General features: G+C 44.6%; 1 protein-coding gene across 4 annotated transcripts in view; it reads left to right on the top strand.

Annotated features, from left to right (window-relative positions):
• Nucleotides 1-20,227, top strand: part of ASAP2 (ArfGAP with SH3 domain, ankyrin repeat and PH domain 2) — a 1,060,322-nt gene that overhangs the window by 893,663 nt on the left and 146,432 nt on the right. For 2 of the 4 annotated variants that reach the window (XM_078647831.1, XM_078647829.1), the window contains exon 22: nt 17,182-17,434. In XM_078647831.1, the coding sequence (XP_078503957.1) occupies nt 17,182-17,434 (253 nt within the window). Of the gene's footprint in view, nt 1-17,178; nt 17,435-20,227 lie in introns of all 4 variants that reach the window. The other 2 variants (XM_078647830.1, XM_078647828.1) reach the window with 1 other exon arrangement.

The raw sequence follows: 20,227 nt of genomic DNA, 5'->3' as shown, positions 1-20,227 counted from the left end.
GGACCCAAAACGTGCGCTTTCCTATTATCTGGATCGCACAAAACAGTTCCGGGTGGATGAACAGCTCTTTGTTGGCTACGTGGGTGCCAAAAAAGGTCGGGCAGTACACAAGCAGACTATCTCCCTATGGGCCGTTTTGTGTATTAAAGCCTGTTATTCTCTGGCAAAGAAGGAGCCTCCAGTGGGGCTGCGCGCCGATTCCACCAGGGCGACCGCAGCAACTACTGCTTTGGGACAGGGAGTTCCTCTGAATTACATTAGTCAGGCAGGTACGTGGGCTTCGTTGCACACCTTTACCAAACACTACTGCCTTGACAATCAAGTCCGGAGAGACGGCTTCAATGGCTGTTCGGTTCTCCAGGACTTTCTGGTGTGATCTTGTTCGCAGACCCACCTCCGGGGTTGGTATTACTGGGGTATCTATTCTAAGGTAAGGAATCTATAACTAACATGTTTCTTTCAGATGAACAAGTTACTTACCGTCGGTAACATTATAATATATCTGTAAGAAACATTAGTCAGTTATAGATTTCTTACCACCCCACCCATCCTCCCCGTTCTGCGAACTGATTTCTAGGGTTAAGGATGACCTTTCAGGGCCCTAGTTTTGTGCACCAGTGGTCAGTGTCTTGCATGGCTCTGCGTTTCTGGCGCGGAAAGTCGTGTACAGGACTGAAGTCAGCGCACAAGGGCGGCGTCTAAGTAGCTATCGCGAAGCCATCCTGTCGACCGACGCCACCTTCCGACACGCAGAGGTACTGCTGACGAAAAACTTTCCGAGTCCAGTCTGACGCCTGGGGGTAATTCTAAGGGAAGGAATCTATAACTAACTAATGTTTCTTACAGATATATTGTTACCGAAGGTAAGCAACTTGTTCGATCTGAATGAATCCCGAGCACTACTAGGCAACGTGCAAGTAAAACGTACCGCCACTGGGGAAGCCAAATCAGTCATGACAAGAGTTGTCTGGATCCCTAAAGTCGGGGATATGTTCATAGAAATGATCGAGGACAAAAAAGAATTTGGGCTTTCATACAGAAAGCCTGAACCTGTCCTGGCTGTCGAAGGAACAAGAACAGTACTTCTTCCGCCTCTTGCTGGTAAAAAAGAAAAGAGATTTGTCTCTATTGATCTTATCAAACCACACTATGTGGCCGATACTGAATAGTAGGCCTTGTGGGCTCCTGGGTAGCAGACTTTCTCCTGTCACTACCATACAGGAAGTTCAGACAGAAAGACTCATAACATTTAAAGAGTCGCCAATACAAAATGATGGAATTTCCAACAATGAAATGGAACTCGTTCCTCTTGAAACGGAACTTCAAAGCGCAAATGAAAGACAAATATCACTTTGACCTAACACGATGTCTACATCAATACACCTCGACATGAAACACCTGCCAGTTTAACAAAACCTACTAAGCTACCAAAAAATAGATTGAACTGCATCTGGCTACTTAATCGATTTTAATACCTTCTCTCTTGATCCCAGTGAGGTAAGCAACAAATTTGTGAATTCTACACTTTTCTGAAAAATACTTATTTAGTACCACCCTGGCTCCAGCTCTGGATCATAACTGGAATATTGTTTTTTCTGTTCTGGATTGGCCTAGGTACTGTTTTTTTATTACTCATAAATGGAAAATATCTCCCAGAACGCTCTGCAGTATCAAATGTGAACTCTGTCCTGAAACCTCATACACAATATCATCGAAAACAAAGAGACACCTTCTTTGTGAACATTACAGCCGTTCCAATTCCTGATGGTATAGTTTGGTACAAAGTAGATTATGCTGTATTTGGCCCCACTGAACTATTTAAAATACCACATTTATTAAAAATTTCTCTAAATTATGTAATTACCTCCAGTACATTTTTTGATGATTGGGATTTTGAAACGGTAAATAATATGTTGTCTAATTTAGATCAATCAGCTGCATTTTCAAGCATCGAAATGTTAGAAGAAACATCAGACTATAACACTATGTACTGTTACCATTATTATGGTCATCATTTTTTTACACAAATCCAGTATTCCACATATTATTTTCACATACCACCAAAGGGAATATTGCCCAACACCACCTAAAGGTAGTTTGAAATGTTGGCACAGAAATGTTCTTATTTTTCTGGGTTTAATACTTCTGTCCTGACCTCATATTACTATAAGGTTGCACCTGCACAGAAAAACACCAAAAACATATTTACTCTGCATCCTTTATTTCCCAACTGTCTGAACAGGGTTTCGACTTATGTAAGGGCACTGTAGACACAAAATCAGTCTGGGGTTGCAAGAAATTGCAAGTTCAGGGAACAGAAGCACTATTTAGAGGGTGCCTCATTCCACAGCAGATCTTTTGAATGAAACTGTGCTACAGCCTTACTGTCTTGAACTAGTCAAGAACAAGGACTTGAACACGCCTTGGATTACCACACCTTCATACATCAATTTTACATCACATGGAGGGGATACAATAGATGACATCATTCAGTACAATACAGTACAATACTTTAGACCCCATTTGGAAGGGATGGTTAGTTTGACGCACAGACACAAACAGATGTCAATCATGATTCAAGGGTACAACCAAATGGTTTAGTATCCATAGGCCAGACCAACGCTATGTACAGAGAGAACATCCAGGGGTGGTGACATCATACATTGTTGGGAAGTTGTGCCTCAATTGGCTGAAAACCTCAACACTGTCTCAGGTGAAACTGCACTTGAGGTGGATCTGAGGGATTTTTATTAAGTCCTCGAAAGCCACGTCAGAAACATTTCTATTATTCTGTCAATAATGAAATCTGGAAGATCTCTCAACAAGAAGCTGGGAGAACCTTTGGGAAATTGATAGAATTAACCTAGAAAAGGCGCTGGCTGTAGTTGATAATTGTATGACTGCATTAACATCCATGATTTATTCACTGGGCAAAATGGTATCTTCTGCTATAGATATACTAGAGCAAGAAATGTCCATACTACAACACTGCTTTAAGTAATAATAATTCCTAGGCAACTAAATACTTGTCTGGAGTCAGGTGTTACACATACAAATTGATAAACAGGACCTCAGTGTACTGACAAACGAACAAAGTTAAAAAAAATGTTCATTTTATTATTACACATAAAAATTATAAAACAATTTCAATGTCCCATACATATCATGGACTGACACTGACACTGACAATCTCAACTATGTTCTATTATATTATTAAGCTGGACGCTGCAATCATTGCACGCTTGTTATGTGCCTTGGCAATTTATCAACAGCAGGTCCCTATTTTCTGCATACGATCTAACTGTAAAGCAGATAACTTTGGCACAAAGGGGAGCAAAGTATACAATGCTTCATATTGAAAACCTCAACAAGTTACCGTTTACTGTGGCAGAGTCACCATCCACAGAATGGTTAATCCATGGCTATATAACACTACCAGTCAGAATTTTCCAGTTTCACTATTGCCTTAAACAACAACAGGCGGGCAGATATGAAGCGATTGGTAGGAAATTCATCAAGGGATCTTGGGAATTACCATACAGATTTTGATGCAGGAATGTGGACATGGAAATGTTCCTTAGCAGTATCAACTGCGAAAATTCTTCCAGTGGATCTCTCATATACCAGTGTGGTATCGGGTTCTATCAGGTCTACATACTTGCAGAAACACTCGGACACCATAAAACAGAAGTTGGCACGGAAACTGAAAATGCAAAGAGACAAGTTTATTAGGACCCCATGGGGTGGTGGTACATTCCTACAGCACCCTTCGGCAATGCAAGAAGTATCACACCGAACATCGGTGTGCGAACTCTTTTATACAGTTTAAAGGTAATAAAAAGGTAGGCGGTATACATTTGAACAGTTTTAGGTACATATAAGGGCATTTTTGGAACACAGCCAACATGAGGGAGGGGTTTAATACCACTGGTCAGTTGGGAGGAACATTCCTAAGGAGTGACCATTCTCTAGTCCAAAGATCAGATGTACGCATGCGCGAGACTGACCATTGCTAAAAATAGCCTGTTGCTGGGTAGGGTAAAGGTTCATTGGCATGAAGGAAGGACGAAAGGGCATGCTGACCACGAGGCCGCATGTTCATAGAAAATGGAAGCCACCGAATACAAAATGGCCCCCACACGTTTAGTCAAGTTAACAGAAATGTTCGTGTAGCTGAGCTTAAAGCTAACTCAGGTACTGCCAAATTACGACAGACGACCCTTTTAGCGTTTAGCTCAAGCTACCTCATAATGGAAGTAATCCGAATGTTCATCATTAATGTCAATCATCATGATTTGCTTCACTTCAGCATTACTCATCTGTACATTTTTAGCAATAGCTCGTTTGGATGGGATACAGGCCGTAATACATATAGTACATAAAGTAGGACCACATTGAATACATAGGCAACAGAAGAAAAATATCCCAATAATCACACATAGAACAGTTAGCAGTTTCCAACCCCAGGTACTAAGCAGAGTCCAAAACCAGCTAGAAAAAGTCCAAGTACCATTGTCAGTGTGAATTTCAGAGGCAATTTTGTGCAACCTAGAGATAGCATCATACACGGATGGTGAATTATCTGGCACATAAACACAACAACTACTTCCAATGACGCGGCATGCACCCCCACGATCAGCTAACACTACGTCCAGAACCATCCGGTTCTGAGGGTAACGATTCTTGTAATCTGAAGCTCTTCAGTTATATTCCCTAAAGCAGAAGCAGTCTCATTAGCAACTGCCTCCACAACACGTGTTAACCGTCTAATTTTCCTGCTGTTTAGGGCAGCACCTACAAAAGAGAACAACCCTAAATTAAAATCCACATATTGTTGTAGTGAGGTGTCGGTTTGGTCGACTTCATCAATATCCAATGTTCTCTTAACTCTATTCAATAGAAAATAGTGATACAATACATAATCATTATGGTACATAGGTGGGGCAATAAACACAGGGGGTAATACAAAAGATATATAACATGTACCTAACCATCCAAGAGGAAGACGATGATAACCTTTATTACCGCAAATAAAGTAAGTGTTTCGTGAGGCCACAAATGAAACACCATTGGGTGTATCAAAGGCAAGAGTAACATTGCATTCACTTTTCCCCACCGGAATTGTTCCCTTATTCCTAATACAAAGGTCTGCTTTTGTATCAATAACGGTAATTACATGTAAACTGGTCATATTTGTAAGTCTCTGATTGGTGAAGATACGAGGCGTAGATACGTTGTCTGGTCGATATTCTTCCCACTCGAATTTAGTTCCTTCTGCTTGTGGATAGCCATCTCGATCGTTATAGCAAACTTTGTTCAATCGAAAAAGTAGTCCACCTTTTGTTGGCCATCTCAATGTAAAGAGAAGAGTGTACCAAGCATTACATGACCCATTGTGAGAAAAAGGAAGAGGAATAAGTGGGGTTCCTCCCTTCTTCTGATGCCCAGGTAACATCCCACATACCCAACAATTGGACGTGTTGGTCATATTATGCGTGTGGTGCAATATCTGAATGAAACTATTATTCAAATAGGTCTGTCTATGTCTTTCTTCGTGATAGGGCAAAGTAAAATGGAAATGTTCAGATGGAATTGGAGTGGTAGGCAGTAAATAGTCCCGTGCAGGAAAAAGTCTTTCTATAGTCCAAGCTATTACTGCTATTACCACTATTGTCGCAACAAAAAGAACCGCACCCAGAATTCTTCTGTTTTTCAATGTCATAGGTGCCATGGTACAATGAACAAAAGTCTCAAGAAACAAACTAAAAAAAATAAAAATATGGTGCTGAGAACCGAGGCTGCCGTTGAGTTTTTCTCCGAGATTCAAGACGGGTGTCGCTACACTGGACAGAACTGATCCCCCCCCCCCCCTTGATATTCCCGGCTTCCGTTTCACAAACCTCGGAACGGTTACCAACCAGTCATGAAAAATAAAAAATAAATTATTTCCTTGGCCGTAGATTGTACTTCACTCCGCCAGAAATAGTGTGGTCCGGGAAGGCTCCCTCCGACTCGTGAGGCGTAACAGCTGGGCCCTTCTCCGCATCCAAGATGTCTCGGTAATCAGACAGGACAGTAGGGTTCACCAGATCCGGAGAAAAACGTCGACAGTGCGTTGAATGTATCCACCGCTTCTTATTCGTGACTCGCACAGCCGTTCGCGTTGCCAGCAGCACTTGCTCAGGGCCACGCCACCTAGGCTCCAAACTGCTGGATCTCTCAAACACCCGGATCATGACATGGTCGCCAGGACGAAGATTGTGAGCCTCTCCAATGGAATTGTCGGGGAGCGCTTCTCGAACCTGTTGATGAATAGAAAGTAAATCATTTGTTAATCGTGCCAAATAATCGTTCATCATTATACAAGGCACATTATGTATCAAACGAGGCTTTGGAACTCCCCAGATATTCATGGGCCTTCCAAACACCACTTCATAGGGTGTGAGGCCAGTTCGGGAGTGTGGCACTGATCTAATAGACAATAATGCCAATGGCAAAGCGTCTGGCCATTTCAAAGACGTGGATGCCACGATCTTCGCTAGCTTCAGCTTCAGAGTCGCATTATACCTTTCTACTAGACCTGCTGACTGTGGGTGGAATACAGCGTGGAATTTTTGTCTGATTCCCAATCCTTTCAGGACATGCTCCACTATCTTCCCAACAAAATGAGGACCATTATCATTCCACAAGAATTTACAAACACCATAACGTGGGAAGTACTCTTTTAGTAGTACCTTAGCTGTTGTTAATGCTGTATTGTCCTTTGTGGGGTAGGCTTCAACCCATTTACTAAAAGCACACACCACCACTAGGACATACTTGAGGTTATTACAGCGCTCCAGTTGGATATAGTCCATTTGCAGTACTTCGAATGGTGCAGTAGGTGGAACGATCCCTCCTTTAGGAGTAGAGGTCCCTTTTGCAGGATTGCACTGTAGGCATATCAGACAGGTCTGTACTATTCTCCTAGCCGTGCTGGTAATCTCAGGATGCTCCCAAACTCGTGTAAGCGATTTAGTAATCGCAAGAGCTCCAATATGTGCCAACCCATGTGTCATTTGAACCATTGCCTGCAAGTAAGCAGCAGGTAATTTCCATCTCTTCATGTCTTTGCTTCTCCAGCAACCCTCATCATCCAACACTCCCTCTATTGCCCATGCTGCAAGCTCCGCTTCAGACGCTGATTTCTGTATGTCTAAAACTTCCTCTCTAGCATCATGCCATCGCTCGGCTTGCGATCTCACCACATACATAGGGGAGTCATTTTGCAACATGGCAGTCTCTCTCGCTATGCGGTCTGCAAAAGCGTTTCCTTGCCCTATTTTGTCCGTCACCTTTTTATGTGCACTACATTTTATTATCGCCACCTTCCTTGGGCATAATATTGCATTCAGGAGGTCGCATACCAACTCTCCGTACATAATATGTGTTCCGTGTGAAGTCATAAACCCTCGTTCCCTCCAGAGTAGGCCAAAATTGTGCGCTACTCCAAAGGCATAACGACTATCGGTGTAGATATTCACACATAATCCAGCACTTAGCTCACATGCTTTCGTTAAGGCTATCAATTCAGCCGCTTGAGCAGATTTTTGTGGTATTCGTGCTGTTTCTACCACTGTCTTAAGTGTCGTGATCGCATAGGCCGCGGAAGCCGTACCATCTGGCAATCTCACACACGATCCATCAACCCACAGTTCCCCATCTACATCAGGAAGTGGCGTGTCCTGTAAATCGACACGACCCTTTGTTTGTTCATCAGTCAGAAAAACACAATCATGTTGTTCTTCTTCCTGGGTCTCAGTAACAGGATATGGCAATAAAGTAGCGGGGTTCAAAGTGGCGCACCTCTTCAATGTAATGTGTGGCGCCAGCAATGTTAACTCGTATCCTGTTAAACGGGCACTGGTTAGATGCTGCGTTTTCGTTTGGTTCAATAGCGCATCTACTGCATGGGGAACTAACACCAACAATTTGTGTGACAAAATTATTCCCTCACTCTGCCGTATAGCTACTGCTGTTGCTGCAACTGCTCGAAGGCATCCAGGCAGTCCTCGAGCCACAGGATCGAGTACCGCTGAAAAGTATGCGCAAGGCCTCTGTTTATCTCCGTGTAACTGTACCAAGACTGACAATGCGCACCCATCCATCCCATGTACATACAGTGTAAAGAGCTTTGTATAATCTGGTGTACCTAACACTGGCGCAGAACAAAGAGCTTGTCTCAATTGTTCAAAAGCATTTTGACATTCGTCCGTCCATTCGAGGGGGAGTGGTGCAGTTTTTGACAGCAATGCTAACAAAGGTTTTACAATGTACGAAAATCCTAGTATCCATTGCCTACAGAAGGACGTCAACCCTATGAAAGCACGAACATCCTTCTGCGTGCAAGGGACTGGTGTATCTAAGATTGCTTGAATTCGGTCTGATGTTAATGCACGTCCCTCCTTAGACAAAAGATGACCAATATATGTCACCTTTGGTCTACAATATTGTAGCTTCTTCCGCGAAACCTTGTGATTGTGTTCCGCAAGGAAAGAAAGCAGGGAGAGTGTACTCTCCTCACATTGCTCCTGTGTGTCTGCTGCAAGCAGAATGTCATCAACATATTGGATTAGTGCCACCCCAGACTGCAAATCAAATGAATCAAGTTGTCTTTTCAAAGCCTGACTGTAAATGCTAGGACTTTCTGTGTAACCTTGAGGAACTCGACAAAATCTATAAGATTTATTATTTAATGTAAAGCCGAACAAATATCGGCTATCAGGATAGATAGGGATTGAAAAGAAAGCGTTTTTCAAATCAATCACTGTAAATGTAGTAGCCGTGGGTGGAACCAAAGTAAGTAAAGTGGTAATGTCAGATACTACTGGATACTGCTGTACAACTATCTTATTAATTTCCCTCAAATCAATAATAAAATGATAGATCTTAGTATCTGTGTCTTTCTTTAGGATCGGAAGAATTAGACTATTGCAAACATTATAGGGAACTTCCTCCACCACCCCTGCCGTTATCAAGTCATTCACAATGTGTATCAAAGCTATTTCGCCTTCTCTAGAGATCTTGTACTGAGGAACACGAGGTAAAACCGCTCCCTCCTTCACAGTAATGCGTACAGGAGGAATAATCATTTGACCCACATCAGTATCGGAAGTAGCCTATAACGTACTTGGAAGGGAAGCTAATGCGTCGGCCTCTTGCATGAGGCACGATCTCTCTATTTCTGGGTAGTTTTCATTCAAAATGACCCGCACCCCTTCAGGGGCCCAGCGTATTGTTGCACGAAAATGCTTTAGCATGTCAAGTCCCATAATATTATCTGGCGTATTTTGAGATAATAAAAACGGACATGGGGCAGTGAATTTATCAACATGAAATGTAAGGTGTTGAGACAATGGGCTTAGTGAAGGTGTTCCATCGAACCCTATTGCTGTAATCGTTTCGCCAGACAGGGGAGCCCTTGGAACCAAGTGTTTAGACAGAGCACTTCGAGTAGCTCCTGTGTCTACCAGAAACTGATCAGTAGAACCCAAAACATGTGCTGATGTATATGGACCCCTTTGATCGACTGGTACTTCAACCGATTCCACACCCCATCCTACGCAACCCTATTCATAATTATTATCCTGAGACTCAGTATACTCTCCTTCAGCTATCTGATACTGATTCCGTCGATCAAAAGTATTATGTTCAACCTGACCACGACCCCTCTCTTCACCCCTACCGCGATCATTCGCTCCACCTCTTGGTCCTGAATAACTATTCCGTGACCTTCCACTTCCTCGACCCCTCTGACTACGCTGTTCACGAAGTACTGGACAATCTGCGAGCCAATGTCCAAACTGCTTACAGTATGCACACTGATCCTCAGAAATGTCGGAACGAGGGGGAGACGTAACGTACGATCCTCGTCTACCCCTATCGTTCCCTCTCGATTGCGTAGCACAAACCTGTGCCAACATCACTTTCGTCTTTAAGTCCTTCGCTTTCTTATCACTACTCTCTTTAGCCTCTAGTTCCTGACGTTCATAATACTGAGCCATAGTTAATAAGGAGGCAGGCGTTGCCGTGGTCCATGAACTTTCACTAGCCTTTAATCGCTTTGCAATCTCCGGTAGGAGATTAGCCACATACTTATCTACGAATAAGTGCCTGCCCGTGTCCTCTGTTAATGATTGGCCACTGTAATCATGGAATGCTTCCTCAAAACGTGAAAAGAAATCAGAAACCGATTCGTCTGGCTTCTGCTTACACGACGCTAACACTGTCCAATCTATTTTCTTAGGAGGAACAAGCGTTTTTAATTTATTCAAGATAGCTGTTGGCAAATCTAAAATCAACTGACACGGTTTACATGCAGGTTCCCTATCTGAATCAGCTCTCACTATGTCCTTCCAATCTGCGCCTAATATCGTTCGATCGTCAAACTTACAAATCACCCTCCACATATCAGGAGGCAATATCAGCCCAAAGAAAAGATCAATATCAACTAACGTCATAATACACGAAGAAATAGCACCCTCCACACCTTCATAGAAAGCTGCTGGATTTTTACGGGGGTCAGGCAAAGCATTTTTAAGTGCCATAACATCTGTTCTATTCCATGGCGTATAAACCCAATTATACACAAAATAGCCCTTTGAATCTTTAGACGTCTTATCATCATCCGTACCGTCCCCTTTAGGAGGGACATACAAAGGTGCAGCTTCCCGCATAGGCAAAACATTAATTGCAACACTCTTATCTGATCCATAAATAGGGCACACTCGGGTATTTTCCGTCGATCCAGACGCTGATTGCTCTGATGTCTTGTTCGCCGCTCGCAATCGCGTCGCCTCATCTCGTAACTGAACCAACCGCTGGAAGAATTCGTCCGCATCTGAAAGAGCAAAAATACCTTTACGAAAATTCTCACGACCAACTGATATATCTTTAGGTTCCAACTCAGGAGAGTGTTTTCTAAACCGCTCAACAACTTCACCTGCAAGGTGATCTAAAAAATACAATCGTTCCTTGTCGGACCACTTGCTCATAAAATCATCAACCTCTGAAACAGTTATAGAATTTACATTAAGTTTACGGGCAATCGAACGCAATTCCGTCATACGCTCGGCATGTAACCTGGTACGTTGTTTGTCCTGATTATCCTCGTCCGATTCCACATCCGGAGCCGTAGGCTGAACATACGGAGGCGGGCAACGATCTAACAATGAAAAATCATCTAATTCATTAGTAAGGACAGGATAAAGAGGACGTCTAATAGGAAACTGACCATTAACCTGCAGGTTACGTTCTCGACTCTTTCTCTTTCTGTTCCTGCAATTCCTTCTCCTGTAGCTGTAAAGCTTTATCCCGAGCAGCCTTTCGCTGCTCTTTGTCCGCCAAGGCTTCTGCACGCTTCATTCGTTCACGCACCGCTTTCTCCCACATGCGCACACAATCAAACATATCCTGTCTAGACCTGATCTGAAACAAACACTGTTCTACATACTGGACTTTTCGCAAATCGAATGACCCATGTAGTGGCCATTACAATTCACGATCAGGTTTAGTGTATTTGTGCCATAACGTGCTATACATTATGGGAGGAAGGCCAAATTTAATGTACATTTCGCGATTAGGAGTCCCCTCTGGGGGAGCCGGCTGAGATTCATTTAATCGATAAGTGGTACCATTTCCAAAGCAGCACATTCCTCGGAGTGTGCTGAGGACAGGCATGTTCAAAATATCACGGAAAAACGCAATATTACATAAAATGGCACTTAAGGGTACTTATGCACAATGTGCCGTTCAAACAAATTCAAAAGCAGAGAAATATCCCTACATGCCTGCCTATGTGAGGTGCACTCCACATATAATTCAAATCATAGGTCCAAATGTTAGCTAACTCATACAAATTCAAATTCAAATTCAAAAAGCCACAGTAAGTGTCAATAGACTACCTTACCAAACATAAGCTTACCAAATATCTTCAAAAGTGTCCAGATTCCAACTGCCAAGTTCCGTAGCCGAATCAGCCAAAACAGGCACTACACGACAAGCCAAACGATCAGAACCTCAGTCGAGGACCGGCGCCACCTGGAAGGTCAGATCAGAAGGAAAGGAAAAAAACACCGTGGGTGCCTAGACTCGGGTCACTCAGTGGCAGCGTACGCGTCCATAGCGAGTTTCCAATCCTTCGTCGTGACCTCTCCTTCGGGCATTCGAGTCGCCGATGAGGTCCCTTCGTGGTCGCCAATTGTGGTATCGGGTTCTATCAGGTCTACATACTTGCAGAAACACTCGGACACCATAAAACAGAAGTTGGCATGGAAACTGAAAATGCAAAGAGACAAGTTTATTAGGACCCCATGGGGTGGTGGTACATTCCTACAGCACCTTTCGGCAATGCAAGAAGTATCACACCGAACATCGGTGTGCGACCTCTTTTATACAGTTTAAAGGTAATAAAAAGGTAGGCGGTATACATTTGAACAGTTTTAGGTACATATAAGGGCATTTTTGGAACACAGCCAACATGAGGGAGGGGTTTAATACCACTGGTCAGTTGGGAGGAACATTCCTAAGGAGTGACCATTCTCTAGTCCAAAGATCAGATGTACGCATGCGCGAGACTGACCATTGCTAAAAATAGCCTGTTGCTGGGTAGGGTAAAGGTTCATTGGCATGAAGGAAGGACGAAAGGGCATGCTGACCACGAGGCCGCATGTTCATAGAAAATGGAAGCCACCGAATACAAAATGGCCCCCACACGTTTAGTCAAGTTAACAGAAATGTTTGTGTAGCTGAGCTTAACGCTAACTCCGGTACTGCCAAATTACGACACCAGCATATCATGCTATACTTGGGTAATGTCTTTTCTGGTAGAGTTTTTATCCAGCCGTTTATTACTTACTGGCCCTCCCAGTTCTGCAAACTGATGTTTCTACCTAAAAACAGTCCTTGTAGTTTCTGCACGCTGTTCAGTCAGCCTTCTGACGTGGCTTTGTGCTTCTGGCACTTAAGGAGTCACGTAAAGAAACCAATGTCAGCGTGCTTGATTGGCACCTATTGAGGCACTGCGCACGTCTCATCTGCTGCGGCTAACGATACCGATTTGAATCTGATCTGCACCTCCTTCCAACACACAGAGGTGCTCATCATTATTTTCTTGATCCAGTCTGACAACTGTGGAGCATTCTATGGTAAGTAATCTGTAGCTCGATAGAATCTCTACCAATCTGATAGAGACTTCTAGCAGCATATTCCTTGAATTGCCCAGGCATTAAGCTGGATCTGGAAACTGTTGCTGAGCAATCCCCCTTGCGTCCGACATTGGGTGGCTCTATTCGGCTCCGTGTGACGTTATCAGCGTCGTTAGCATCAGGCTTTTGCATCCTTCACAATCTGGTTTTCGTAGCGGTCACTCTATGGAGACTGCTCTTCTAGGCGTATTCGAAATGCTGCGCCAGAATTTGGATGCAGGCAACACGGTCACACTTGTCTTATTGGATTTAAGTGTGGCCTTTGACACGGTGTTTCATTGATAAATGCCCTTCAATCCATAGGGGTCACTGGTTCCGCACTTGGGGCCCGATGTAGGTAATCCCAGATTACCGATTCTTAAATACCGAATCATACCGATTCGGTATTTAAGAACAGGCAAATGGGATGTAGGTAATTTTTCTTTAAAAATTACCGAATCGGTAAGATTCGGTAATTACCGAATCGGTATTTACCGATTCGGTAATTGCCATTCATTCCTATGGGCCTGTAGGCCCATAGGAATGAATGTCAATTACCGAATCGGTAAATACCGATTCGGTAATTGGGGGAAACATTGAAGGGTGGCAGGGTGTCACTTTGACACCCTGTTGCACCCCTCAATTGTGCATGGATGCACATGTTGCAGACATACATACCCCTAGGGCATGTATGTCTGCAACATGGCATTGTTTAAAAAGCAAAAACAATGCTTTTTAAAGGATTTTCATTATTTACCACCAACTTCTAGTTGGTGGTAAATAACGAATTCTTAGACCCCTGTAGCACTGATTGCAGTGCTACCTACATGTCAAAATACAGAATCGGTAAAATTACCGATTCGCTAAAATTACCGAATCTGTATTTTAACATGCCCCTACATTTCCATCTTCAAATACCGGTCGGTAACGGCCGAAATCGGCCGTTACCGACCGGTATTTGGCGACCTACATCGGGCCCTTAGTTGGTTAACCTCTTTTCTTACTGACCGTACGTTTCAGATCTTCTCTTCTATAGCAAACTCCAAGAGTCATTAAGCCCCGTACAGAGTTCCCCAGGGGTCTATCCTCGGAGTTCCCCAGGGGTCTATCATCAGTCCGTTGTTGTTTAATATTTATGTTAGACCCCTGGCAACCGTCGTTGAAGAAGCTGGACTGTTGTTATTTTCATATGCTGACGACACACATTATTTTTTCGCTTTCTGCGGGAAAAGATTCAGAGCATTCTGCTCTCCAGGCTGGTCTTAGCATAGTGGCATCATGGATGCATGCCAATTTTCTCAAGCTGAATGGTGAAAAAACAGAGGTCTTGGTACTTGAGAAAGACAGAGAGCTCTGGGGTCCGCAACATTGGCCCGCAGAAATGGGTGCAGTACCGCAACCCTCCCATCATGTTTGCAACCTCGGCTTTATTATTGACGACTCACTATCTATGCGTCAACAAGCATTGACGGTTGCTGCAACATGTTTCACCATTCTGTAATGGCTGAGAAAAATTGTGTGGATGCTTCCAAGCCCCACTCAGAGAACCGTGGTCCAGGCTCTTGTTACTTCTAGACTGGACTACAGTAATATGCTCTACCTTGGAGCTAATAAAGATTTGATACAAAAGCTACAGAGAGTTCATAACTCCGCGGCCAGACTGCTTTGCTGTATTCCTAGAACAGCTTCTATTTCCTCTTTCTTGAGGGACCTTCATTGGTTAAGAGTAGAAAATCGGATTACATTTAAAGCTCTGAACTATATGTTCAGAAATAAGCACGGCATGGCTCCCATGTATGCGCAAAATATAGTCCACCCTTATTTGCCTTCACGTACCCTCAGATCCACTACTCAGGCTAAATTTCAGGTACCAAAGATTAGACTTTACCGTATGGGTGGCCGTTCCTTTTCCTATTTGGGCCCTGTTCTGTGGAATGCTCTTCCGATGTCCCTTCGCACTCAGACAAGCATTACACTTTTTCGCAAGTCTTTAAAAACTTGGCTTTTTAATCAGTACTTTTATTCATTCTAACCCTTGCCCAGCAGGGATCTGCTTTGGGAACTCTCAACGGTTCCTTCTCCTCTGTCTGCTTTTTCGCGGCTGCCAGACAAACCCTCTCTCTTCAAGTCTCCTATTGTGAATAGATTTCTCAAAGGGCTGGCTCACTTGTTTCCACCCACTCCCTTTGTCATGCCACAGTGGGACCTTCATTTGGTCCATACCTATCTGGTGTGTGCTCCTTTTGAGACTCTACCAATTGCCCCCTCCAGATTTTAACCATCAAAACAACTTTTTTAGTAGCAATTACATCGGCCCAGAGGGTGAGTGAGTTGCAGGTGTTATCTTGCTCGCCGCCTTACCTTATGTGCTTTCCGGACAAGCTGGTGCTTTACACCAGAGCATCCTTTTTTGTCAAAGGTTGTGACCCAATTCCACCTGGGGCCCCTGCATCCCTGTAAGAAAGAGGAGGGTCTCCACCGGGTGGACCCAAAAAGAGCGTTTTCGTTCTACCTTGACCGCACTAAAAAGTTCCGGGTGGATGGGATGACCAACTCTTTGTGGGGTACGTGGGAGTGAAGAAGCGAAGGGCAGTGCAGAAAAGGACCATCTCTCGCTGGGTCGTTCTCTGCATCAAGATCTGTTATGCCTTGGCAAATAAGCAGCCCCTTGAGGGATTAAGGGCTCATTCCACCAGGGGAAAAGCTGCGACTACGGCCTTGGCTCGGGGTGTCCCAGTCAGGCAGCAACATGGACTTTGCACACTTTGCAAAACATTACTGCCTTGATGGCCAGGTGCGCAGGGGCTGGCATTTTGCCCGTTCAGTCCTGCAAGACTTTTTAGTTTAGGATATGAGTCCCCAACCCACTGCCATGTTGGTATGGCTCGGGTATCTGATTTAAAGGTAAGGAATCTGCAGCTGGAAGTCTCTATCAGATGAATAAGTTACTTACCTTCGGTAACACATTATCTGGTAGAGACTAGCCGTAGATTCCTTGCAGTCCCACCCAAGCCTTCACGCTTGTGGACTGATATTGTAGGAGTAGGGTTGTTTCTCCCTTTCAGGGCCCTAGTTTTGCACGCGACTACGTCAGTTACTTCGTGGCTCTGCGCTTCTTGTGCAGAAAAAATGAAAAGTACTGACATCTGCGCACCAACTTCATAACCAACGCCGACGACGTCACGCAGAGCCGAATGGAGCCACCGGACGTAGCGTGCAAGGGGTATTGCTCAGCAATAGTTTCCGGATCCAGCCTGACACCTGGGAAATTCAAAGGTAAGGATTCTGCAGCTAGATAGTCTCTACCAAATAATGCTTTACCAAAGGTAGATAACTTATTTGTTAAAGGGTTCCAGAAGGTAAGTAACTTGTTCTCTGATGCAATTACACACATCTGCACTTACAAATAGAATGTTTGTGCTTAAAGGTTGCAAGAAAAGGTATACCGTGGTCCTCAAAGTGATGTAAGAAACTCAAAGCATAAGCCACTTAAAAGAAAGCAAACAGAGGGAAATACATTTAAGCAAGAGTAAATGGAAACAGACTTGTTTGCATGGTGAACATGAAGCAGGATATGCGAAATTTAAGCTAATAGTTTAAACAGTGTAAATGCAAGTACAGGTTAAACATAATTTCAGGCACCATAAATAATTCTAAATTCAATTGTAAATGCAAAAGATGTGATCAACTGGACCATAGTTATGGAGGAAATCTGGCTTGGTCTAACTATTCTGGTAAAGCAGACTGGGAAAACTTAGCTCTTTCAAAAAAAATATATTGAGAATGTAACCCCTTAACATAAGATTACCTTACAGTGTTCTTTGGGGGAAAATGCTTTCCGGTAGCAGCATCTCGGCTCTTTCATCAGTCTATTTAAACAAATGAGTGTTTAAATGATGTGACTTTCTCTGAACCAAGTTTTCAGGCGGTAACTCTTTTCTTTTTCTGCTTTCAGCAGCCAAGTCCAAATCGAAGGGAAGATCGACCCGTTAGTTTCTATCAAATATCATCAAACCAGATTCACACTAATGTGGCATCACTTGCAAGAGATGCTGCTAACATTGCAAAGGATAAACAGCGAAGCTTTGTGCCTAGTATATTACAAAATGAAACCTATGGCGCACTCCTTAGTGGCAATAATCCACCTGCACAAGCAGTAATACCTGTTTCTACAAGTGGACCTCCTCTTCCTCCAAGAAATTTTGGAAAAGGTAACAATATGGTAAACAGCAGTGATGTATTTAAAATGCATTCAAAGTGTATGATCCTATTTTCAGTGTTAGATCAAATTGTAGGAACTGATAGAGACTTCTAGCTGCAGATTCCTTACCTTAGAATTATCCCCAGGCTTTTGACTGTATCTGGAAATTTTTCACGAGCAGTACCCCGGCACGCAGGTAGGTGGCAACGTTCAGCTCCGCTGGTGTCATTCACTCTGGAAGCGACGTGCACGGGGCCTATATAGGAGCCACCTTACTGCATTGATGTCCATTCTTTTCTTTCCGCGCCAGTCTGTGCAGATCCAGAGAGACCTTCTTCTATTCACCTTTTGACTGCCTTTTTTTTACTTTTTGTCCTGAAGTTTTTTTAGAATTGTCTCATGATTTGGCAGGGATGTCCTCGAGGAAGGCTGGATTCAAGCCCTACTGTGCCTGTCGCTGGCAAATGTCAGTGATGAACTTTGGCTGTCTATGGTGACTTGAGCACGACTATGATGTCAATACCTGCGTCGATTGTTGAGCCATGCACCCCAGGACCTGGAGGAAGCAATCCCTCTAGCTCCTTGGCGTTCGACGTGCGATGCCACGACTTTCATGATGCCGGTCAAAAGGAAGGTTCCGGGATCATTTGCATAGCCGTAGATCTTTGTCACAGTCAAAGTTATCCCACTCTGGTAAGTCCTACAAAAAGAAGAAGAGCAAGGAGTCAAAGAGGTCTTCAACTTCACCCTTTCCTTTGAAGTCATCTGATGAGATGGGGCAGTGTCTTCACTCGAGGCCTCGTTCCGCTGTTGGCCTGCGCCTGGGCCGCAGTTTCGAGATTGCCCCCTATCTGTTCACCGGCGGTGGGTCCACCCTCGGCACCCGTCGTACCCCTTTGGATCCACGATGGATCCGGAGCTGCACCGGTCATGCCACCTCGACCTTTCCTGACTCCAGTCTCACTGTCTACGCTTCCTGTCTCCTTTCTTATCCCCATGTCTGACATGAAATCGAAGGGGCCTTGTCCGACTAGAGGCATTCCCTCCAGGTCGGAGCCTGGGCCCTATTCCTCTGGGCTAGGACTTGGGGAAGATTGGGAGAGGCCTCTGGACCCTGAAGAATACCAGCTCTTAGACCTAAATATGGACAGCCGTGAGCAATTGGGAGATGCCAGTGGACCTGACACCTCCCCAGATAATGGCTTGGTCGCTACTCCTACCGTGGCTATGGAGGAGGGTTCCACATTTGCTATGGTGGTGAGGAGGGCGGCCGAGGTCCTGGAGCTGCATCCTCCAAGCCTTTCTTGTTTGCCATGCGCCCATCTTTGGCAACCAGTGGGTGGCAGGATACACCATCACCTGCACCACTGGAGGTAACATCAGACTGCTGGGTTCTCCAGATTGTCTGAAGGGGCTACTCCCTCAACTCATGCCACCCACTTACAACAGGCTGACAGTGGACCATCTCTCCCTACTCCACCAGGAAGTGTTGGCTTTCTTGGCCGAGGGAGCTATAAAGAGGGTGCTGACATCAGAAGTTATTCTTAATTGCTAATCCCGCTACTTTCAGGTGTCCACGAAGGACGGAGGTCTTCATCTTCGTCTTGTCTTAGACCTGTACTCTGTCAATGTCTTTCTGAAAAAGGAGAAATTCAAAACGCTCGCACAAGTCCTATCTGCCCTGGAGCCGGGAGACTGGCTTGTGGCTTTCGACTTGCAAGATGCTTATTTACTCATACTCGTCCTGCGTGCCCACAGATGTTACCTGCGGTTCATGGTAAGTCGCAAACACTTTCAGTTTGTCGTGCTAACCTTTGGCCTTCCTGCGCTGCTCGGGTGTTCAAGGTGATTGTGTGGTTGCAGCTCATCTGCGGAGATATGATGTGCCAGACTTCATCTTGATGACTGGCTGTTAAAGATGGGCTTATCCCAGGCAGTTCTTTCCCACCTCCAGAATTTGGTGGGCCTTCTGCACTCACTGGGATTCACTATCAACTTGCCGAAGACACAACTGACCCTTTCTCAGAGGCTGCTTTTCATCTGAGCTGTTCTTGACAAAGTGCAGTTTTGGGCTTATTTTCCAGAACGGATAGTCCAAGATATTTAGGCTGACTGCAATGTTTCATCCTCTATTCTGGGTTTCTGTGAGACTGACTATGAGGCTGATGGGCCTCATGGTCTCCTGCATCCTGTCTGTGACACATTCCTGCTGGCATATGCGAGCTGTGCAGTGGGAACTGAAGTTTCATTGGGCTCAGTATTAGCTGATTCTCTGCTACATGGTCCAGATCTCGGAGGGCACTGCAAAAAATCTGCACTGGTGGTTAACAAACCGCAGTTGGGCCAGTGGCAGATCTCTCTCCCTTCCTCAACCAGATCTGACAGTGGTGACAGATGCGTCCCATCTGGGATGAGGCAGCCATCTGGGAGCGGGAGAGATCAGAGACTTCTGGTCTCGCACGGAATCCAGACTCTACATCAACCTGTTAAAGCTACGGGCGATCTGGCTGGCATGGAAAGCCTTTATGCCCTCCATCAAGGGGAGACTCGTGCAGGTGTTCATGGACAACACCATCCCCATGTGGTACTGCAACAAATAGGGCAAGTGGGGTAATGAACCCTTTGTCAAAAGAACATGTGCCTCTGAACATGACTGGAACATCAGGGCATTTCCGTGGTGGTTAAACACCTGGGGGGGGGGGCTCTCTGAACACCAGAGCAGACACACTGAGCCAAAGATACCTAGAGGATCACAAATGGCATCTCCATCGGGAACTGGTGCAAGGACTCTTTCAGCGGTGGG

The sequence above is a fragment of the Lissotriton helveticus genome, chromosome 6 (assembly GCF_964261635.1).
Source record: "Lissotriton helveticus chromosome 6, aLisHel1.1, whole genome shotgun sequence".
NCBI classification, from domain to species: domain Eukaryota; kingdom Metazoa; phylum Chordata; class Amphibia; order Caudata; family Salamandridae; genus Lissotriton; species Lissotriton helveticus.
This window is presented reverse-complemented; position numbering and strand designations above follow the sequence as displayed.